The following is a 25,108-nucleotide window of genomic DNA, read 5'->3' as shown; positions in this document are numbered from 1 at the left end:
AAGCTCCGGTTATCTGACCGTTGCCTCGCTAGTGGCTATTCTTCCTGTCCTTCAATGCCATTCCCTATGCCCTCGACAGATACCCCAAATGAGAGAGATGGCTGAATTCACAGGCCCACACATCCATCGGCAGATGAGCATTCAAGGACAGAAACCGTCAGGCAACTATTAATAATGATGGACTTGAAGCCTGAGACTGAACACAAGCCAAATCTTAAAACTGCCTATGTAATTTTCATTTTTATTTACCCTCAGGGATTAACAGCTGGAATCTCTGTGTTTGTATGTATGTAAGAATGTGAATGTGCATCCATGTGCACATAGGTAACTATGTTCCTTAAAATTAGACATGTTCACTATAAACATCTTTCAGTTTTAGATAAATAATATGCTGACCATTGCTTGATGCCTGATACTTAGTAGTTCCTAAGAAAATGTTCCACTAGCTGATTATTTTATAAGGCTTTATTTTTGAACATTTTAAGTGATAAATTTTGTTTTATGCCAACAGAAAAAAAATGTGTGTCTCATCAACAGATGACAGGTATATACACATCTAAAGGACTCTTTTAGAAAATGTGATATTTAGAGATGTGGAAGAAACAAGCTGCAGCATCTGATACTAACTTTAACTTAATTTGGAAATCATTTAGGGTTTATAATTCTGCACATAAACTTCCTCCACATCCAAAGATTGGGTTTCTCTTAAAACACCAAATTTAAGTTAAGGATGAGATATTTCACATTAGCTGAAATTCTTCCTAAACCATGCTGCTTTTATTGATGGTTATTATTTTGGGTTGTTGTTGTTGTTGTTATATCTGACTTGACTATCAAACAAATTGCTATATGGTTATCTTTATATATTGTCGTAATTCAATGTTACTGGTAAAATAATAGAGGGACTTTTTTTTCTTAATATTTTGTAAATTCTTACCTAATCTTTACAATTTGTAAATCCCTCTTTATCCCCCCCCCCAGTTCTGTTCTTAAATATATTTAAAAATAAAATAAAGTCTAAAAAATTCAGAAGATAAACAGGAGAAAATGCAATGATCTACATTGCATCCCCCCAAGTTCAGTAATGCTTACTAACAAGTTAGCAATGTTCTATGTCACTGAACAGCATAAAAAGGAAACAGACCACCTATACAACATCTTCCAACAAAATGGATATCCACACAACTTTAACAAAAAGTGCCTGACCACTCAACCTACTTCAACACAACCTACAGAAGCTATGAAAAGGACCACACTACCATACATCAGAAACGTCTCAGAAACTACCAACAGACTGTTACAACCACATGGCATCACCGTAGCACACAAACCAACTAAAGCCCTGCAAAACACCTTAAGCAAACCAAAAGTCCCAGTACCCCAAGAAGAAAAAACAGGAGTCATCTACAACATACAGTACAGTGTAAGGACTGTAACAATCACTATGTAGGACAGACAGGCAGAAGGCTTGCAGAGCGCATCCATGAACACCAACTGGCAGTCAGAAGACACAATGAAAACTCCTTAATCTCACAACACATGGATAGACTTAACCATAGTTTCAACTGGGAAACTGTCAGCATCTTAGACCAAGCTACATCCAAAAATGCGAGAGAATTCTTAGAAGCTTGGTATTCAGACAAGGCAGTCATTGACAGGCACATAGAGATAAAGAACATCTACACACTATTCAAAAGAGACAATAGAAGGGAAAACAAGAGACCAGAACATCTCCTCACCAGCAATCATCACCCAGATAAGCAGAGATTAACACCAAGATTCTCACCAGACATACAATCAAGCAGTAAACAATACCTTAATCAAGGAACTACCAGAGGAGAACAGAACAAAACAAAACCCCCACCCCCACCAACACTGGCAGGGCATGCCACAGTATATAAACAGAGAGCAAACCCCATCCCATTCTAGCACTGAAGATGTTACCTAGCCAGATAACGAAACGTTTGCAGGAAAAGAACCAAGCTCAGAGAACCGCAAGGACTCCACAGTTCAACCCTGAGCTACACATATTCGCTTCTATTGGTTTCACTGTCATTCACTGTGCTTGCTTCTTCATTTCATTTCTTCCTTGGAAAAAAGTAATTTCCTCTGTTAGTCCTTTTTTGGGGAAAGGGGTTGTTCTAATAAATCTTTGTCTTCTCTTTGTCCTCGGAGCCTCTCCATCACAATGAAGAGTCCTTGGTGCTCTCTGAGCCTGGTTGTTTGCTTGCAGACATTTCATTACCCAACTAGGTAATATCTTCAGTTCGAGTAAGTGTGGGGTTTGCTGCCTGTTTATATAAGCATATATATGTTTATATGTGGTTTTCTCCTTGGTAACTCCTTGATTAGCTCCTTTCTGGAGATCTTGGAGATTCATCGTCGGAATAAACTCTGTATTACAATACCCTGATAATATTGTTAGCACAAATCTCTATTAACTAGCTATATATTAAAAACAATTGTTGCAGCTCTCACAGCCACTGGGTGTCACTATTATACAGCCCTATAATTTTGGCTGCATTTACGCTAAGTTTTTGGATTGTTCTTACTGAAGCCTTAATGACTGCTCTGAGAGTATCATATATTAGCTAGAATTCATGAACTGAAAAGTTTCTTCTTGAAGACTTAAATGCTGCTATAAATTGTATTATTTGTACCCTTCAGCCCTTTCATCATATTTATATCAGTTAGGGGTAAGCAAAGCAAAGCATATAGGGTTTCGTAGTAGTTTACCTCCTATTGGCAATTGCCTTAGATCATATGGTAATAAGAGTTAAATTTTGCATAGCGTAGGAGACAATGGAAAACACTGATAAATATAATGTAGTCCCTTATTTTCTTTGGAGCTGTGCACTGTAATAATCCTTCCTGCTGGATTAGGCCAAATAAATGTATTTAAATGCTCTGACCTCACTGGGAAAAAAGAAAAGGATTTGGTACAGAACGTCCTTAAGAAAATACTATTTTTGGTTATTCTTTAGTCTGAAAAAAAAGTTTTTATTATTCTACACAAGATACACACCCCAATATTTTTAAACCATGTTAAGGATAAAGAGGCTTATGTAATAAATTCAAACCAATAGGAAGGTGATTTATTGCAGTTATTATGTGCTATTAGTTGCATGTTTTATTGTCTATAATTTGTCATATATGTTTTAAATGTATATACTTAAGTTACCACCAAGCATTGTGATTTAATTGCAGTAGTATAAAAATAGAATAAATCAGTATCATTTTAAAAAATATTAAAATTAATTATAACAATAAAATAGAAAACCAGTGTGGTGTAGTGATTAAGGTGTTGGACTGGCAGTGGAAAGACTCATTCAAATCCATCCTCAGCCATAGCCAATGTTTATTATATTTTAGAATAACTGCTTTTATTCTTGCTACTTTATTGTTAACGGTTTTTATTACATTCATACAAACCCATCATATTATTACCTTTCAGGGTAAGCAAAGTTATTCAAAACACAGAGAAAGAATAGGTAGTAGGAAGCAAAAGAAATTAGAAGCAGGAAGTAAGAGACAAGGACATCTATTAAAACTTGTTTAGAGCAACGTAATTCATTACACCACTCGGTAGGTTCTTTCACTGAAAACTTTCTTCTACCATGTCCATACCCAGATTCCTAAACTTCTCTTTTTGAGGCATTTGCCAACTCCATTCAACCATGCTCTTCTTCTCCTCCTTCCACTCAACCCATTCACTTTTCCTTCATATATTTGTTTTGCAGTTCAAACCTCATTTATATGTACTTCTTTCATGCTAGTCAGTATTCAATCCACATTCATTCATTAGCTGTTCATTCTTGTCTTTATTATTCTTTTGTAAATCACACTAAGTTCCTTTGGAAAGAAAAGTGGTATAGCAATAAATAGCAACAGCCAATCTGACCCCAAAGACAAGCAAGGGGAGTGTCCACTGCTGATCTGTCACTTATACCTGAAAGCAGTCTTTCAAATACCTTGGGCCAAACTTACTTACAATTTTAAAAATCAAAATGAGAACGTTAACTTGAGCTTGTTTATGTGATATACTGTATATCCCACCTGAGCCCGAGCTGACCTTGACTGACCTCAAAAAAATCTTAGAACTTGGATAGAAAACACTAGAATGTCCATGACTGTAGATTAAACTAGGAAGTCATAAATATCTTGAAAGAAGAACATGCCAAACTAGTTCCATGTTTTCACCAAGAAAACAACATATCCATCCCCATGAAATCTTCAGGAGTCAATAAGGATCATGGGAGAGTTTATTTTATTTATGAGCCAACCACTTAGCCCACCAACCAGTACCTAGTAGTACTACCACAGCTGAAGTTTCAAAATTATCTTTTTTAAAAGCCTCAAATAGAGCTACATTAACTATTACATTGCTCTTGTATGGGATTCACCAGTGCATGTACAACTGGCAATAGCTATACTTCCTATAATGAAGGAATCGAGTCTGTAGAAAGAGGGGGTGTCTCAACTCTTAGCATCCTTTCAGATGGCTAAAATTGAGTCTTACGGCTTTTTGGTGGGGGGTGGGGGGCAGGGGAAAATACGACCCAAACTAAAAGAGGTGCTAGATATACTGTTGACATTGTTCATGTGGGAATCCATCTGGCTAAAGTCACTGTTTAGTATAGCATTTCTTCAGAAGTGATAGTGAGTTCCAAAAGTGATAGGAAACACTTAAAAAAGAAATGGAAGGAAAGAGAGAGTAAGTTTTTCATTTCTTTAGTAGTGATGCACAGCAGGAAGTTTTGGGGGAGAAGAACAGAATAGCTAGATGCCTTTAGCTGCCAGTAGAAGCTCTGTTGCCAACAGTTCACAACCACCACTGATTTTGAGCATTCAAGTGAAAATACACAGAAAAACAGCTTAATTGGGTTTTTCCCCCCCAGATCTAGAGATATATTTAAGTAACTTCAAGGCTTGCACTGTCCTTCTGTGTCCCAATTTTTTAAAATTGATAAATCACAAAGTCAGCAGCATGGTTTGTAACAGGAGAGTTACAAAGCCAGTGTGTCAGCAAGTCTACTTCATTATAGTAGTGTGTTTGGCTCCCGTACAGAATACACTTCAACGAGGAGATTTTGTGCCAATTACCCTGCTTTTTTCTTTATGAACTATTTCAATCAGTCCTGAAACATACTGGCTGCTGCTAGCCAATGCCTGTAAATGTAAAGACCTGTGGTGTGCAAGCTCAGGGAGATCTATACAAGTCTGCCTTGTTAGACCATTATAAATCTGTGGGTATGTGTGCTCCACTGTAGTTTAAACTATTAGAATAGCTTTAAATATACATCTGCTGCAGCCTTGTTCACACATTACTGGGCTCAGCCATACATTGAATGGACATTTTCTTTCCTGCCACAATACCTGTTTTCCATCTCATGTTTGCAACATGTAAACACTTAGACATGAACAGCAACTTCTTTACAAAACTGAGATCTCTCCATTTAAAGATTCCTTGTATGGATGGAGAGATAGGCTATGCCAACAGGCACATGGCATGCAAGGTACAAGGGGCAGAACCTGTCATGATGCAGCCCACCACACAGAGGAGACTTCAAAGGGCGATAGATGATGTCAGTTTGGGTTGAGAATTTAGATGTATCTTTGGCGGGACATGAATTCAAGACATAGACTGAGCTCATTTAAGCCAAATAGCAAGGAAATTATGATACAGGGAGGCAATTTTCCTATTCCCATATAAATAGAGTTGACATGTGCTGTTTCTATATCTGATTATGGACTTTTTTTCTCTTTTTAAATTATTTTGATTTTGAGTTTATAAGTATAAGCAACCCAAAGCAGTTTATAATATCTCAATCCACAAATAAGCAGCCGAAAAGTCCTGTTGTGCTTTTGGTTATCCATGGGGAAGAAAATAAAAGCATAAGCATTTATAAAAAGTGATCTCTTCCCCTAATTGTCTTGATCTCTTTCAGCTTTCTCTACTAACTACTAAAAAGGGAAGGAATGATATAAATGCTAGCGCTATAAATCTCTTTATTGATTTTCATTAAACACTGCCCTGAGTTTGAAAGCTGAGCAAGCTTTTCTTTTCTCTTCAGAAAAACATCAGTTTGCTTTCCAGGTGGATTATCTAGATCTGCAATAGAACAACCTTATCATTAGTCACACTGGAGATGATTTCTCAGGTGCTGATTCTGAATCATTTGTTAAATGTGCATCTCCCCTCCAATTTGTCCATTATTATAAATCCTTAAATAAAACCCAAAGCATTGTCAGGGGGACGGTAACCCAGTTCTCATTCGCAACAGTAACTTAGTAATGGGCTTCTGACCATAAATTTAATGCCAGTTATAGTTTTTTGATATAATCTTTAGCATCAGGAAAAATTAACCCCCAGTATGTAACATCAATAAATATAACAATGCTAATGAAGTTGGGGTTCCTTCTCCATAGCCCACAGTCTGTCCAAATATAGTTCCCCAAAATGGAATTCAAGGGAAAGAAAGTTCCAAAACAGCCTGCACAAGGATGCACCCCTTTTAGGGACTGAGGGCTGCACTTGGTCTTTGAATGACAAAGTGTAGGCAGTGTCGTGACAAAAATTTGATTGAAGTAACCTTTCAACTGAATTAAAATTAACTCTGACTATATGATCACTCCCAATATATTAATTTTCCTCTTCAGTTATATTAAATATTGCAATACAGTGGCCAGTTTTGGAAGGGCTCTAGAAGCTATATCCAAGGCTTTCAGGAGGTGCAGTCAAAAAAATCAAATTGGCACCCACAATCACACTGTCATGGCCACCATGTAGTTTTATGTTATACGCTCCATCTTTACCTGATTGTATCTATTCTATGGATTTGGTTCTTCCCTCACTTTCTTAGATTTGAACAAATTACTTCTTGGCCATGTAGTTGCCAAAAATAGAAAAATCTAGATCACAGGAACAGTCAATTGATTAATTTTTATCCTTTTCTTCAATCAAAGCATCAACTGATTAACTTCCCAGCAGACTTCCAATTCAGATTAGAAATAATTTTCAAACTGCAATAGGCCAATCAAGAAATAAACTATCTTCAATTGTTCGATTAAGGTTGATCAAGAATTTAAACAGGTTGAATAAAAAAAGGTTTGAAGGGACCCACAGCTACAGCAGTAATTTTGATATTCATATTTTGTGCCTTCAAGACAGTTTTGACATCTGGCAACTGCCTAGACAATTTCATGCTGTTTTCTTAGGAAGGTTTTTGGAAATGGTTTGCCTATGCCTTTTTTCTAGGGCTGAGAGAGAGTGACTGGTCCAAAGTCACCCAGGTGGCTTTGTGCCTAAGGCAGGACTAGAACTCATAGTCTCTTGGTTTCTAGCCCTGTGCTTTTAACCACTATACAAACTGGCTCTCTTAGGAGTGAGTGTAAAAGTCTGGGGAGTATTGTTCACTGTTGGTAATAGTATTGGGTAAAATTTCAGAAGCTTTTCAACAGGCTTAACTTAGAACAGCAAATAATAAAACCACATATATCAAGACTTTGAAGCTATAAGAAGCTGGGGTGGGGGGCAGGTTCTGGTGTCCTGAGAAATGAACAAAAATCCCCAGAATGACCTTAAATACAAATTTAAAAGCAAAAATCAGGATAGTTTAAAAATAGTACCGAATCAAAATAAGAAAGCGCTCCTCTTTTTCCTCCTTAAAAATCATGTAATGCGTCAATGTCTCTGATGTCTCTGCAATTATAGTGGGCGCAGCTACCTTTGCGAAGTAGTTGGTTTTCCTTTGCAAAGCCTGGTAGGTGCCTTTTTAAGGGCCCCAAAGATGCCTCTGCCTTTTGAACATGATGCTGTGCTCCATGAGGAAGTCAAGTTCGAATACTTTGTCCAAGCAGCTGGGTCTCAGAGAGCTTTAACTTTTCACTCAAGAGCAAAACTCTGGGTGAACGTTTGCCATTTCCCTCACAACGGTTCTCCACTGTGTGCTTGCTCAATTTCCCTGTGGAGGAAGTAACTGTATGAAGAGAATTACCATATCAGGTCAGAATGCTACAGATTACTTTGAACCAATGTTTCTCAACCTTGGCAGCTTGAAGATGTGTGGACTTCAACTCCCAGAATTCTGGGAGTTGAAGTCCACACATCTTCAAGCTGCCAAGGTTGAGAAACACTGCTTTGAATGCTGGGAAATTGATGGAGTGGAGGCTGGATTCTTACTTCTGCCCAAGCACAAAATGGTAAACAGATCAGGACTGCATGCCAGAAACTACAGGTTATGAGAAGCTGTTTATTGCAGATGATTTCTGGTCTATAATTATCAACCATGGATACATGAAACTGTGGATAATGGGACCACCTGTGGTCTTTTTAAAACTAATTATAACAAATATTAAATCATAACAATGAACTGCTTCAGGCATTAGTTTTTACAGATGGTGCAAGTACATTTTAAACTAAAACTCACCAGTCATGAAATATAAAACACTCTCAGTAGTGCTGTCAATTTGGATATAATTCCAAACATCCATTTTCTAAAATTATCCAAGCTCTTTGCAGAGTGTCTGTTTTTTCAGGTATCAACAAACGTCTGTGCATGTAATGAACATATTTCTTATTGTATCATATTTTTGTAAGAGAAAAATCTGTCAAAGTTTTTGAAGATTAATTCCCCAAATTATTTCAGCTTTATTCCAAGTTAGAAGAATAAAATCTAAAATCCACAGAACCCTTGACTAGGCAGCCAGTTGGGAAAATACAGAAATGAACCTCCAGATCATAAAGTTAAATAAATCACCCCACTATCTTCCAATGCTAGTTCATTGAGAGGCTTTGGGGAAGGCAGCAGTAGCCAAAGTCATGAAGCTGGGATTTTAACATCATCTGTTTATGCCACACACACTCACTCAGTTCTTAAATAGAGTTGTTTCAAAGGGTATAAGAATCATTCTCCCACATTAAACACTCCATGAATTGTGGTCATGTTAGATCTGTCAGCCTCACTCTTCATTTGCAATTATGATCTATGTCTGAATAAAAGAAGCTGTGTGACTCATTAACCAGATGTAGATGGTTATTATAGTGGACAGTTATCAGTCTGAGATGTTCCAGGCTTGATGAATATGATCATGGCAAAAGAAAAGAAAGACTTCATTGTATGGTAATGGAACTGGCTATTATGTCATTGCCAACCATTCTTTGTAACATTCCTCGCTTAAAAACAGAGTAGTGATGATCCTCAGTCATTCCTTATGAAGTTATGTATGATGATGCAACGTCAACAGTAGCCACTTGTCAAACTCAGGATATGACATTGCTTTATTTTTAAGATGGGCTTAGCAAAATTATATGCTTGCTCATCAACATATGTTCTGCAGGCATCTTGAATTAAATGAAATAATACAACACAATATTGTATTGTATTAAAAATAGCAACACAATATTGCTAAAAAACTTTCCTGTTCAATCAGTTGGAAAATTACACCAACTACAGCTCAGTCTTTAAGAGATTTTTCTCAGAACAAATATCCAAGTTGTTTAAAAGGCCTTCATGAATAAAAGGTTCTGGCCTCAAAGAACAATGGAAAAAAGAAGTGTCTAACGAGCTATGCTCAGGAGATCTTTCAGTATCAGGGTGCCATCTCTGAGAAAGTTCTGTCTTTCATAGCAAATGGACTTGCTTCAGTTAAGGATCTTAAGAATTGATGGGATTTCAAGAATCAGCTGAATATGTGTGTCAGAAGGCAATCTTTCAAATGTACTGGTCCCAGGCCATTAAGAGGTTTATTAGTGAAAAAGCTACATTTAAACTAAGTTTAGAAACTGACAGTAAAGGTCTACTTCACATTACTATAAAGATGTAGCACGTAGCTCTGTCTGGTTTTATTTAAGCGGAATTTCCTTGGTGCCCAATCCATATTCTTCATTACATTTTAAGCAGACAGACCTTGCTCAGAGATAATAGTGGGCCAGTTGTTTGCATTAATGTTCATAATGGTAAAATGCTGCATCTTCCTTGCTTATAAGTTTCAGAGTAGATTTATTTAATGCATTGCCTGCTATGCCACAAAGCATAGGTGTTATTTTATATTGCTGCAACTGGTATTCAGTACTGGCATGGTACTGCATTCCTCTCACTCTAATTAAAGATTATCCCTGAGTAAGAAATTTTCAGTTGAACCCTACTGGCATCATCCAGAAGCTGCTGTGGCTCTCTAATGCTCTGGACAGATGCCCTCATTTTAATAACAGAGCAATCTGTTTGACTGCATCCCATCTGTCTGAAAGCATTATAGCAGAGTACCACATCCTTCAGACCAATTTTTCTAACTTCCATTATAGCTGCTTTCTCAGAATATGAAAGAGGTTAAGGATGCAAGCTGTTTGTAGCTACCTTTAACTCCTTTTTTCCTTTCTTATCCCTACCTTATCCCTACCTTACCACTTACCACAGTGGGGTTCTTATCCCTACCTTACCACTTACCACAGTGGTAAGGTAGGGATGTATGCCTTTCATACATCTCATTTAGAGCTTTGAATCCTAGGGCCTTTTCTTAAGTTTGTGTCTTACAGCTGAAGCCCACATGCTATCCAAAAAGGGTGCTGTTCAAAACCTTAAATGGGCAAATGGAATGTCAAACGCACCAAATACGAAAGATTGCAAACATTTGTTTTAACTTTTGTGAATCTAATGTTCCAAGTCCAGCACTTTACTGCTAAGCTAGAAACTGCCTTGCATTAATCACAATGGGCCCAAGGTAGTAGATTTACATGGGCAGTACACAAGTGTCTGCTGCTTGTGCATTTAGAGCTCCCCTTCCTCCAAAATTCAAGAGAGCATACATGGCAAAGCCCACCCCAATTTTACTCTCACAACAATCTCATAAAGTAAATTGAGCTGAGAAATAATGTTTGGCACAACATCACCCAGTAAGTCTTATGCTGAATGGGATTTGAACATGGGATTCCCCAGTCCTTGTCCTTATCCATTATCCTATGTAGGATAATGACTTAATGAAGGTAGACCAACTAGGACTGAAATAAGATTCAAGAGATTACATTAAATTTTTATGTGCCAGCTGTGCACAGGAATATAATAATAATAATAATAATACTTTTAATATTATTAAATCAATTACCTTGGAAGATGTTATTTATTAACTGAGTATTGGTCTATTGTATTTTAATCAGTATTTTAACCAGGTTTTTTGTTTGTTTGTTTGTTTGTTTGTTTTAAATCGCCCAGTCGCTCATTGAGTGAGATGGGCAGTATTAAATTTGAAATATAAATAAATATAAATATAAATTAAACAACATCTGCCTATCCCAGGTACTTGAGAAGGACTTGAAAGGTGGACAAAAATGTCAAATGCAGTCTAAACACCTGGCTGACTGTGTGATCAACCATAATAATATGATATAATGAAAAGAGTGAACTTGGATCAAAATCTCCAGTTCTTTTGCCCAATTATAAAGCTAAGTCTAAGTCAGGAGTTCTCAATCTTTTGTACCTTAAATCTCACCAATCACTCTGTCAAAGAACCTGAGTCCCATCATACCAGAAACAACAATAAAAACACTTTTCCAAGTAAGAATCCTGTTATACATATCGTTTCCAGTAAACTTGAACAACTCAATCAAAGTTTCAATGGCTTACTGTATCCACCTAGACCACTGCTCAGCTAGCCTGGTGAAAGGAAGACCATCACTAGAGGCTGACGAAAAGTCACTCAATCAGCACCTTTCCTCTAAGGTTTCCATGCCTCCTTGGAATCTTCATACAGCACAAAGGGAGCTCAAACATCTATAATCTGTGAGCCCCAGGACCCTAGTATTGCCAGCTATGTAGCAGGCTCTCTCTTTAGCAAATTGTATACCAACTGCGCACCAACATCTACTCCTGGAAGTCTCCCATCAAGTCTCAGCTTTTTCTGACTGAGAAAGGAATTGTTTCCTTGATCAAGGAGACAATCCCTGAAGAGGTATTAAGTGATGAATGTTATGGTAACACCTATATGTTAAACATGAACCTTGCACCTTTATTACCATTCTCCAAAGTATTCTAAGGTATCAGCATTAAAATAGGCAGCATGCACCTGGAATTTCTGAAACTTTAACCATGTCCCCAGAACTTCCACATTCTTAGAAACGTTCTAGAAAGGTGACTTTTGGATTTTTTCCAGTCATATCTGACTGTGATTTGATAATGGATTTATCTCGCAGCCCTAGAATCTGTTGATCTCGCTTGACACTCTTTATATGTCAGCTGTGCATTTAATTGAGGTTACTTGATAAATAGGAATTTGACAGAGGCAGTTAAATTTCTCAAGGGTATGGGCATGTATGACACATTTCTACTGATCCCTTTTATTTCTTCTAAGTAGTTTGAAGAGCACTGTAATTACAATGAAAAATAACAAAGCAAGACTTTTTTCATTATTTCAACACTGTTATTGACTCAGAAAGACTTGGCTTTTATCACCTGAAGAACATGTGTAAAATCTTGCTATTATCTTCTGCAACTAAGTGCCATAATCTCTTCAGTGAGTGTGCGACTCCCGCAATGCAGCATTAAATATCCCATTAGGTGATATTGCCTGCCTTATCCTTTTAAATGGTGTTGGTCTAAGCGTTCTTCAGTTAGACAACTAACTGATAATAAAGTCATTTTGATCTGCTGATAATTTCATTACTTTGTCACCAAACAACTTCCATTTTCATGGTGCTATCTGTCCTTTAAAACAATGTTTTTAAATCTAATGCACTATTAGGTATCACATGATGTGATCACAATGGACTAAGGAAGGCACAAACATAAATAACACATAATTGTACAAAGAAAAGTGGAAAGAGATAGTTGCAAATGTTTTCAAGAAACCTAATTGCTTCTGTTATACATTTCTGAGAATTCTTAAAAGGAAAGTCTATAACCGAAAGCTTAGTTCCTTGAGATGCAAAATAATGTAACTTTGTAACAGAACACTTCTGCAGAAAAATATTTATTTTAGAATGGAATTGACAAAGTGTTCCAATAGTTCACAGTGCAAATTTAGTTCATGTTTGCTCTGAAATGTCCAGCTGAATTTAAATGTCAGGTAAGAGCACATAGCAATTGTTTTCAAGCTTCCCAGATGTTAATAGATTTGTGTGTGTGTGTGTGTGCGCGCATGCGCGTGCGCCTTCAAGTCAGTGTTGACTCCTGGCAACTGCCTGGCCAAGTCCCTGCAGTTATATTGGCAAGGCTTTCGGAAGTGGCTTGCCATTGCCTGCTTCCTAGGGCTGAGGGAGAGAGACTGGCCCAAGGTCACCCAGCTGGCATTTTGAGTTCCTGTATTCCCTAGCCAGCATGATCACTGGTAACATATAGAACTACCAGTATGCAAACATTCAGACGACGATTAGATGGTAGCACAGAGATATGGCAATCTCTCTTTGCTACCATCCACTGGTCATCTGGATTTTAGAAGCTCAAGGAGTGTAGACCTAATCAAGAGTGGTGAAATTTGTAATGAGATTATCCCTGGAAACATAAATGTAACAATAGTTGGTTTACTGTTCTTTTAACTCCCATGAGTGAAATTTAAGCAGTATTTGTTCAGATAGCAATTAAATGCTGATGTTTTGATGTGGATATCTAAACATAACTAATAAATAAATCCTGAACTCAGTTGGTACCCCCATAATCATGACTGGGGAATGGCTCTAGGTAGACCTGCTCGTGTGAGGACTAAATTGTGCTGCAGGCCCCTGCCTATAAGCCCCATTCCCAATATTCCTGTGAACATGGTGACTTTCTAAACTTTTGCCCATTTCACATAAAATAAGTTTAGAGACCCATTTGGGTGAACAGATTTACAAATCTCCATGTGGTCAGGATTCTGGCCTAATCAGTGTTCTCAAAGGCAGGGATTTAATTGCCTTCAAATGAGCATGGTTGCAACCCCCTTCAGGTCCTTGCTTACTAATACAGAGGAATTGGGCACAATGTTTGGAGGGTGAGCTTTGGGGAGTATGCCAGCCCCCTGCATAGAGCTAGTTTTGTTTTCCATGTAAAGCAGGAGAGACTAGAATGATCATCCTTTCTCCGCACATCACATTATCTTATTCGCAATACAAAGGCTGTGGATTGTCAGATTAAAATGTGGTTGTCCTGTTTGTGGTCCAGTGTCACACAAACAACCACATTTTAACCCGGCAATCTCAGTCTGAGGGGCTAAGGCAGGGTTCTGTGCATTCTGTGATATGGAGAATTGGTTTAATTTAGTAAGCAGAACTGAGAGCAAGTTTGGTGTAGTGGTTAAGGCACCAGGCTAGAAACCAGGAGACCAGGAGTTCTAGTCCCTTCTTAGGCACAAAGCCAGCTGGGTGACCTTGGACTAGTCACTCTCTCTCAGCCCTAGGAAGGGGTCAATGGCAAACCACTTTTGAAAAATCTTGCCAAGATAACTGCAGGGAATTGTCCAGGCAGTCGCCAGAAGTCAACACTGACTCGAAGGCACCAAAAAAAAAAAAAAAATTATAGAAAAGAAATAAAATTAGTGATGAAAAAAATATTCTTCTCCCCTGGGCACTTAGCATCTAGATGTACCAAGGATTGAAAATGGATGTATTTGCACACAAAACATGTATTCTTCTGCTGAATCCCAATCTATGCTAATGTAGCATAACCAATAATTTCTCTCTTCACTGTTAATGCACTTTATTTATTTTACATATGCTTCAGAAAAAGATTTTCTGAGCATTGTACAGGATGATTTGAAATATACTAATATATAAAATGAACATGCCACCACAACAAAAATTAATATGAAATACAAAAATCAAAGCAACAATCAAATAGGAAAACAAAAACCATAGTACTAGGAGTAAATGCTTGTATTTTAAATACTAAAATTAGTAAAGCCAGGCACATAAAAACAAACCCCAACCCGTTGTCAACTACTATATGTGGGTGCCAGATGATCTTTCCTTGGGAGAACATTTCAAGGCTGAGGAGATGCTACAAAAAAAGGCCCTGTCTTATTTCCATCCTCCATGTACGCTTGAAGAAGGGTTTCTGTAGATGACCATAAAGCCTAGGAAGGTTTCCTTTCTACCCCAAGTAACATATAACTAGCATACAGTTGGAAACAGACATTTATTTATTTTTAAAAATTGTATGGCCACTCATCTTAGGGCATAACTTTGGGCAGCTCACAACAATAATAAAACTACAAATCATAAAAACAGAAACTGAAGCTGGGGCAGGGGGGACAGTGCCTCAATCATCTCCTAGGATGCCTCAACAACCATCCATAGGCTCTCATCACTGTATCCTAGCACCCGGGTAAACAGCCAGGCCTTGATGGCCTTCTGGAAGGCTAAAAAGGTGGGGACCTGCCAGTTCGCCACAGGGATAATCACCGGAAACATAAATGTGAATGAAGTTTTTTTGCTTCTGCTATTTTTTTCCTTAAGAAGCAAAAGTGGAGATGATGTGCGGAGGGATGCAGTTAGAAAGCAGAGAGTCAGATTCCTATTACATGTAGAAGTGCCCAAATGATCAAAGAATTGCAAGAACAGCGGTAGAATCATTTATGTAATTCACACATTTCTTTCTTTACTCTTCATTCTATCAGTTACTCCTGCTGCAGCTCAGGTTCTTAAAACATATCAAAAAGCCCTCATAAATCTTTCATAGGCTGCAAATATAGTCAAGAAGGAAAAACTGAGGAATCTCATTTGGTGAGTTCCTAAATGTGTGTGCATTGGAGGGGAGGGTGGAATCTCCCTTGACAATCAGCTTGTACTTTTCACTTTTGCTAGAGATGTTCTGTCATTCTTTCTTTTCTTCCATCCTAACCACTTAATTACAAAGCATGTCGCTGTAAAGTAGAAATGAAATAATATCGTTTTGTTGAAGAGACACATTGTTAAAAATACAAGATGTGTTTTATCAAATATGAAGAATGAGGTTATGATTTAGAAAGTAATCAGCAGTCCTTGTTTTCCTTTGTTTAACAACGTACTTCTGAAGGAAGAATGGAGCCCTATCAACAACTCAAATGATAAATGATGATAATAACATGCTTAAGAGTTTGTCAAGTATCTACCACTCAGAGTTAAAATTAGCTTGTTGTTAAAAAAAACAAAAAAAACCCTCTTTCTGATACTCAGTTGTTATATTTGTCTCAAAACAGGTATAAATCTACACTGTACGGTAGATTGTATGGTGATGAGGTGATGTGTCATCTCATCACCATACAAGGTGACATTACAGAGATGACCAGGAAAGGACTTGAACCCATTTAGAACACTCAACATTTTAGTGAATTTTTCTGAGTGCATAAATTTTTACACAAAATAATCTAACAAATTCAGATATAATAATTTCATATGCTTTTTTTCAGACAGCTCTGTATTTACTTTATGCCAATGAATGGTAAACACTTAGCAATATTATTACAGACAACTGAATGAGTTACCATTCTAAGAGGAGAGTATAAATAATGAAAGTGTTGTGCTTGGTATCAGAAAATGGAATTTGTGATCATCGCTGAAAGCTAAACACAGGAGAGCAAAGGCTGGCAATTTATATTTTCAATTTTGAAGGCAACCCAGATGGTTGAGAGTACCTGAACTGTTGTTACCTCAAGACCAAGTTCCATCAGTGGATCGGGGAAGCTTCTAGATGCTTCATGTCTAGAGTCCTGGGAAGTGCTTGTTACAACTCATATGCCATTGGGCAGCTCTTAGACAAATGTGTGTACATGTGCACAAGCCAATGGAAAGCAGACAAGTTCAATGGGTACTTACCACTGTGCCTAGAGATGATGTGCTCACTGTTGCCTTTTTTTAGATACTTTTACTTAAAAAAATAATTAATGGGATAATGAAATGCTGCTAAACTATAAATCTTTAGCATCATCTTTATTTTCAAAATGGTTCAAAGCTCCATATATATTCCATAGGCCCTCCTAGAAAATAAACATGTAGGTTGGCTGCAGTCCAACATCTGGGAATGCACTCATTTGATCAGGAAAAAAAAAAAGGAAAAAAGGAAAGTTGATTAAACAGTGACTAACTGGAAGGATTAAAGAATGTGGAGGAGGAGCCTCACTACTTAGTCTTCCTGTAAATGGGTGTGTTGTGACTGGCCATGCAGATGAATGGGTCAGTCCTCACATTACCAATAATATTCATTCTCTAGTAATGCCCACTACATGCTCTCAAATTTCCAGATGTGCACACTGGTCCAAAAAGGTTGCTACTTCCATGCTGGGAGATACTTAGAATTGTAGTGAGGCTAAATATCTCAGGAAGAATAGCGTTCTACATACCTCTCAGAATCAGTGAGGTCTAGTAATTGGAACATCAGAAAGAATTAGGGAGTTGCCTTTTCAAATCACCACTCAGCTAATAAGCTCACAGGCTATTCCTGGATCATTCGTTGTCTTTCAGGCAAAACTCTTTTGGGGACTATGGAATGGAATAGGGTTATACATGCAACCTCGTATTCCTGGGAGGAAGGCTGGGATAAAGATATGATGGAAATCATCTCAGGAATGCTTATGATAGAAATAATTAATCTAATGCCACAGAGAGTAAACATGATTTGTGGTTAAAAGGCAACATTGTGTCACAGCACAGTCTCTCTTGGATGTTACGCTGCTGTATTCTGCTATGGCCAAAATGAAGGGAAAATTCAGAAACCTGCAGAAAGGAATCATCCTAAACAGCAGGATTTGTGTGGTGTTCAGAATCTGCAGGCACAACATTGTATCTTGATGAATGGACTGCTCCCAACTATTAAAGTAAATGGCAAGTTTCATTCTTATTTCCATGGAACAATATTCACATTAACCCAGCCCACCCTCTGAGAAATGAATCTGAAGAATCATTTGAAAATCCATCACCAGCACCAAAATACTTGTGAAAAACTCCTTTTGGGGAATCAGTACTTGTCATTGGTAGTTCTATTTTCTGGGCTGCATGACGCATGTGCTAACAATCTGCTAAGAGCAGCACATTGTTTTTGCAGATACAAGAGATGGAGATGATACCTTTTCCAGCTGTTGGATTCCTTCTTCCACACAGCATACCGAGGCTAGTGTCCGGAGTATTTGAGGATATAGGCACCTGAAGCAATCTTGACGGCAGATCTTGAGCAAAGCAACAATGCCTCCTTCCTATAAGAAAAAAAATCAGTAAAATAAGTTAAAAAATAGTCTATTATTACACACTAAATCTTACATCAGAACCAAAAGTTAAGGGGAAAAAAATCTTCCCAACAATATGAGTAGTTCAACAGTAGAAGCCCATGTTCTAGAATCAGGTCCCAGTACAGTGCCTGTGTGCTCCAACATCTGTATCAGCATTCCCCAACAGGATCCCTAATTGCCTTTTTTTTCAAAAAGTACTTTTAATTAAAAATAAATGGGAACTAGCATTCCGCAAACCAAAAAAACATCCTCAAACATAATCTTTATTTCCAGGAATGCTTCTGGGCTCCAGGTAAACCCCAGAGGCATTTGTAGAAAATAAAATGGTGGTTGGCTGCAACTCAGTACTTTGTTTGACAGTGTGCCTCCAGTTCAGAAAAAAAAAGTAATAGAAAGCAACTAAAAGACCATAAGAAGTTGCAGAGAATAACTTCACATATTTGCCTTCTGCTAAGTAAATATTTTGTGACTGGTTATGCCCACACAGTAGCCATAAAGTAGTCTCAAAATTCCAAATGTGCACATTAATCCAAAAACATAGATTGTTCAAGCAGAAACCAGACAGCCATTTATCACAGATGTTTTAATGTGGATTTCTGCCCTGAGTAGGGGGGTTGATGCAGTGTTATAAATGCTTCCTTCCAACTCTATGATTCTATTATTGACCTTTTAGTAATTTCTGGTAAACACCTATCACCACCACAGGAAGTAAGCCATGTTGAAAGCTAGCCATGCAAGCAAACTGTTTAATGTTGCACAGGCCAACTCTTTGCATAGTGACTGCCTGCACAGACTCATTTCATAATTTACCCAACAATTAGGTTCTCATCTGTTAAAAATATGGGGAAGTCCTTGTCATAAAGCTTGCATCCTGGTGCACTGGAAACACCGTTGCTTATAACAGTATAAGATTAACCAACTTCTAGTAGTTTAAATGCCTCTAAACTGATCCTAAAACAGAATACTTTCTGGAGAACATTATTTTATAAGTCCTCTAGAAAAAGCAAAGAATCTCAAGTGGACTTTAAGATAATTTTAGTCAGACATGCATATCTCTTCTTAACCAATTAAACTTTTTGCAGGTAAATTATATGAGAAGGAAACCAAGCTGACCTTTGCTATTCAGTCTTACAGTCCACTTCACGGGGCTGTTTAATGACCATGCTCTAATATAATTAATTCCTTCCAAGGAAATTCCCCACTTCCCCAAATAATGACTCATTTTTCTTCTCTAAATATCCTTTTAGAAAAGCTTCATTTTTCCTACAACTGGAATAAGTAGCCATAGGGTATCTCATCTTCCCCAATTACCCCAGAGCAAAGGTAAAGCTGAAATAGTTGTCAGTGGTCAATTTGTGGGATCCTGGCTCCTACTTACTATTTCTTAGTGCATTCCCTAACCTCAAGTCCAGAAATATTGCCCATTTCTTTCCTAAATGATGGCAGATATCCTGTAACAATGGCTCTATCTAGAATAGCTTTGGAAAGGAAAGCTTCATGAGCTACTAATATCACCTCTAGAATTAGATATGCTAGAATTCAGTCCCTGATTCTGACTCAGCTGTACAGTCCATGGCCAACAAAATCTGGTTTCATTCCTTTGGGAGAGGGGTGCATGTGTGCATGCATTCAAGTCAGCTGACGACTGCCTGGACAAGTCCCTGCAGTTTTCTTGGTAAGATTTCAGAAGCAGTTTGCCTTTGCCTCCTTCCTAAGACTGAGAAAGAGTGACTGGCCCAAGGTCGCCCAGCTGGCTTTGTGCCTCAGGCGGGGCTAGAACTCACAGTCTCACAGTTTCTAGCCTGGTGCCTTAACCACTACACCAACCTGATTCTCTTCATTCCTTTGATTCCACCAATAAAATCTGTGTCTCCCTGCCAAATGTCTGTCAAAAATTCAACCTACAGTATTTGGGGAAGGATGTTTTGCTTTCACAGGCCATGTGTGGTTAGCCTCTTTTCAGTTACAGGGCGCTGATTTAAAAAAGCCTCAACCAACTATGTAGCAAAGCCAATCACAGAAGTAAGCCTGAGGCAGAATGTGCTGGTCTCATCAGCTGGTGATCCACTAGGCAGTCCTCTGTCTAGAGCCAATCCTGGGCTGGCTTATAGATGTACCAACTTAATGAGATATTTCAGTGTTCAATCTGAGGTTTGTAGTCTCCAAAAAGAAAGGTCAAAGCAAGATAATGATAATGATTTCTAATCTAGCTTATAATACTGATGTTCCCAGATAGTCTCTCATTCAAATACTAAGCAGATCCAATCCATTCTAACCTCCAAGCCAATCTCTGGCAATATATCATTATGGAGGTTCAATACAAGAACTGGCTAGTGCAGACATAAACTTAAATCTGCTTAGCCCTACAGGAAGTTTATTACTGACTAGGTGGGAATTATTTGCAGATAAATGGAATTAGGATCTTGACCTGAATGGTTCTTAGTTTTGTGGAATAATCCTTTTTCATTTGCAGCATATGGCTATAAGGCAATTCAGAAAGCTTTACTGGCATGGATACAACCAAAAAATGTGAATGAAATTCTATTGATTTCTGGAATTAATACTATGCAAAAACTGTATCTTCAAATCACTTACTCTTGAAGTCACTGCAGTTGGGCACAGATATGCAATGGCAAGAGAACAAAGACTGGTATGGACATTGTTGCATATAAAAATAGCTTGATAGTTCTTTTTAGGCCAATTTTAATCTTATAAAAATAGCTTGATTATTCTTTTTAGGCCAATTTTAATCTTGAAAAAATGGAAACAATAGATTATTTACTTAGTACCTTCGATCAATCATGATTCCTGATGACTATGTAGACAAATGATTTGGAGCTTTTTCAAAAGTGGTTTGCCATTGCCTTCTTCCTAGGGCTGAGAGGGAGTGACTGGCCTCCAGCTGGCTTTGTGCCTAAGAACCTAGCCTCCTGATTTCTAGCCTGGAGCCTTTAACCACTACACCAAACTACCTCTCAATTATTTATTAGGATAATTTATGTCTTGGGCTTTCAGGATAAAAAACTTCCCAAAGGAGCTTTAAAACAATGAGTGTTGATGAATCCACTTGCCAGGAGAGACATTATTTTTAATAACTTCCTATTCTGGGACAAAACAAGTAGCTGAGTGACCAGCTCATCACCACTGGAAAGTGAGAGGGAACCATACTGCATTGGCACTGCAAACCATGTTCTAGGCCATAGTCAAGCTGCACCTTCTTTCTTCTGAACTGCCTCCACCAAGAACAAGCCTGAAGATTTCAAGCAAGCATCTGTTTGACAAATAAAGAGGCTTGAAGAACTATCTTTGCAATAACTTTTAAGAGAGCCAGTCTATTATACCAGAGGCCTTTTCAGAAATATTATGTGCATGCAAGTTCATAATTTTAATTTTCTTTAGCCATGCTAAACACAGCTAAACACTGCATTCAAGGGTAGGAAGTAAGGATAATCATGTTAGCTTTGCCCCTCTTCATCATCATCCTCACTGTTCTCTACATGTAGATGATAGCCATGTGCATTGGAGAGACTGCTCTATCTATCCTCTCTTACAGTCATAATAATGTGGGAAGGTTGGTATAAATCTCTAAAGCAATGTTTCTCAACCTTGGCAGTTTGAAGATGCGTGGACTTCAACTTCCAGAATTCCCCAGCCAGCATGCTGGCTGGGGAATTCTGGGAGTTGAAGTCCACACATCTTCAAGCTGCCAAGGTTGAGAAACACTGCTTTAGAGGATTATCATCCTTGTTATTTTGATTCCATTCTGCAAAAAATGAAGCAGCTGCAAATGTTTTAATACTTTCATATTATAGCCTAAGGACACTTTTTTTTTCAAATAATCTCTCTGAATCTCAAAGTGGCTCAAGTCAAATTCAATCTGAGTTTGCAAACCTGACTTACATTCTTCTGAATCTCACATTTCCAATACCGTACACATCAAATCACAGGTCTAATGTCCAGTTTCTTGAGGGTTGAGAATCACAGACCTCCAGTAAGATGTTGGCAATTTGGAAATGGGTTCCAAGGAGACTTATGAAGACAGTAGGTTATTTGGACATACAGTTCAAAGATGAGAAGGAGCTTAACCCTCCCATAAACCTAAACCAAGGGAAAATAAATTGCTTAACATTTTTAAGACTTTTTGTACTCAGGTATTAAATAGTCTTGCTGGCACAGGCTGGTAAAGCAGGAGTAATAAAGAGGACTTCTAAATATCAGAAGACACTAGGCTAAGAAGGACTTTAATGGTGATCTATTCAATTTCTTTTATTAAAACCCCATTGATTTTCACACTTTTGCCTGTGATAATAGACAGACAAATATATTTCTACCACTCTGTGAGAGAAAGTAAGTTAATTTCATTTATTTAAAATGTGTATACTGTCAGTCATGTTTGAGGCTTATGGTGGGGAAGATATCTTAGATATACAGGCATTCATAAGGCCAGCTTTTACATCAATGATTTTGGGGGAGGGGGAATTGTTGGTGATAAAAATCATATCCTAAATTTTAAAAAATCATTGTGGGTCATTACCCACTTGCTTTGCTCTTACCTGTGATAAAAGCTAAATAAATTTAACAAAGAATTTAGAAAGTATAAGAATCCATCCTTATCATTTGTGTTTTATCAATTGTTTTATCATTTGTGATCTCAAAGCTTTCCCTCATTTTGTTATATTACATTACTTCTTTAAAATGGACTAATATGTAAGGAATTGGTAAGTGCTATAATGCAGTACAAAAGCTAAGGAACAAAACAGCAATGACTTTGAGCAGGTCTTTGAGTCTCCAGCTTTGAATTCTCTTCCCTCTTTGGGGAACTAACTTTTTTCTCCAGTTCAGCTTTTCCACTAGAAGTTCTCTCATTCTAGGCTATTTTTATTGAACTAACACTTCTACCATGCCTGATCCAAATCAGAAGTGGTGAGACTACTATAATAAACCAAGAGAGAAATCCCAGGGGTGCAATGCAAAGTCACATTTAATATTACAACTACTTTGACATGAATTTTTTTTTTTTTTGGTCTGCGCTCAGTCATATGAATTATTCTTCTAGCACCAATACTTTCCATTAGCCTATAAAGGAATAATAGCAACTGCCTAAATTATGTCGTTAAGACCCAATTTGGTGTAGTAGCTGAAGGCACTAGGCTAGAAACCAGGAAACCAGGAATTCTGTCTTGCCTTAGGCACAAAGCCAACTGGGTGACTTTAGGCCAGTCACCCTTTCTCAGCCCCATGAAGAAGGAAATGGCAAGCCACTTCTGAAAATCTTGCCAAGCAAACTTCATGGACAAGTCATGATTGCCAGGACTCAAGACTGACTTGAAGGCAGACACACATACAGAAGTAGTTATTGTGAGAATTACGGAGAAATATTGCTAAAACCTGAAATGCTAAGCAGTATTATGTAGACTCTCTTTCTTGCATTACAGTTGTCAGTACTGTTAAATCTATTAGCCACTAACACTTGCTTCTGCCAGTGAGGAACATCTAGCAAAATTAGAGCTATGTTTGAGTACAATATCCCTCCTTTTCTCAAATCCATGTGTTCCCTACAAAGATGAAGCGGGACATTTTTGACCGACATTAAAATCATTACTGATGAAAAATAAAAATATGGAGAGATGGGGAATATACACTTTGAGATGAAATGCTACCAATAGTTCAGTTTAAAGTGGCTGTAGGTAACTCTTAGGTTTTAAGAACAGGAGCCTATGATGCTGATTATTTTCTCTGGAAAGAAAAAACTACATTATAATGTTGGGAGAGGAAGGACAAAACATTACAAATGGAGGCCACCATCATCTGGAACTCAACAGATAGTTGTCCTAGAATCATCCCAAGCAGAACTTGCCTTTGCTATGATGTGACACAAATGAGATCCTTCTTGCGTGAGGCTGAATAAGTTGCTGACAGCTGATTCTACAGAGTACAGGTTATCTGATGAATCTATTTCCTTCACCAAGTTCTGCATAACAAATCAAAAACATAGACAAAAAGGAATTAAGTAAGACTTTGCTCTTAGGACATTTATGGAGTAAATCAGCCTTACATTCAAACTGGAAGTGAAATACTGCTCTTCTTCAAGTACTATGTACAGACTACTAACTTTCATAGAGAAGCAACATTATTGGGATACAAGTCGCTGGAAAGGCATGGAATATATTCCAGACTTCACAATATTTGGGTAATGACAAAGGTATGATTAAATATTCTTTCTCTCCTTAGTTCTGTAGAGGCCCCAAACCCATTTCATATGTCTACTGAAGTGGGGTTTTACTGTCTCTTTCCTTTTCTTCTCCTCCCTCTTCCCACCCCGCCATCTTCCAAGGCTACTTGCCATTGGTGTTCTTAGTCATCATTGAGTTAGCTTCTCTGGACACAACTGACTGGTGCTCTTCTCCCTTAACCAGATAGGTTCTTCACTCCTCTAGCCCAGGCTGTGAATACAACTGGAAAACTACTAGCTTCTTTGGAGGTGGGGAAAGATAAGAAAAGACTCTCCCTTTTCTATGTTGTACCCCCTTCTTCTCCCAGAGCCACCCCCCCCCCCCATTGGAAAATACAGCTGAGCTTGTTGATCCTGTATGGTTCTCCTTCATTGTTGTCTTTACTGGATTCCAAGACCATCTCCCCAGTCCAGTGTCTGGGATACTGGGCAATCTGGGATGAAAATACCTCTTGCCCCACCATTTTCTAACTTCTTTGAATTTCTTACTTCTTTCTCCTTTTGCTTCTTTCTTGCCTTCTTCTTACAGCCTTTTCCTTCCTCCCGCCACCCCTCACCTTTTTTCCTGGCCAGCCATTACCAGCATGCCATTTTGAGTCTCAAGTGTCAACAGCTCCTCCCAGGTAATCAGGTCCCTCCCCTATCTGTCTACCTGCAGAATATGTTAGACCTGAAACAGATAGCTTTGCTGCCCCAATCAGACTCCAACAAAGC

At 38.0% G+C, this 25,108-nt stretch overlaps 1 protein-coding gene across 1 annotated transcript in view; it reads right to left on the bottom strand.

The window, feature by feature from the left end:
- Positions 1-25,108, bottom strand: part of INSC (INSC spindle orientation adaptor protein) — a 141,320-nt gene that overhangs the window by 39,334 nt on the left and 76,878 nt on the right. The window contains exons 7-8 of the mRNA XM_088145989.1: positions 24,016-24,133; positions 18,004-18,125 (exon numbers count right to left, since the gene is read on the bottom strand). Coding sequence (XP_088002115.1) covers positions 18,004-18,125; positions 24,016-24,133 — 240 coding nt within the window. The remainder of the gene's footprint in view (positions 1-18,003; positions 18,126-24,015; positions 24,134-25,108) is intronic.

The sequence above is a fragment of the Python bivittatus genome, unplaced genomic scaffold (assembly GCF_059951505.1).
Source record: "Python bivittatus isolate LINGU-HERP-01145 unplaced genomic scaffold, Pbiv_v1 ctg000480_np1212, whole genome shotgun sequence".
NCBI classification, from domain to species: domain Eukaryota; kingdom Metazoa; phylum Chordata; class Lepidosauria; order Squamata; family Pythonidae; genus Python; species Python bivittatus.
Note: the sequence above shows the minus strand (reverse complement) of the source record. Positions and strands in the feature narration are given on the sequence as shown.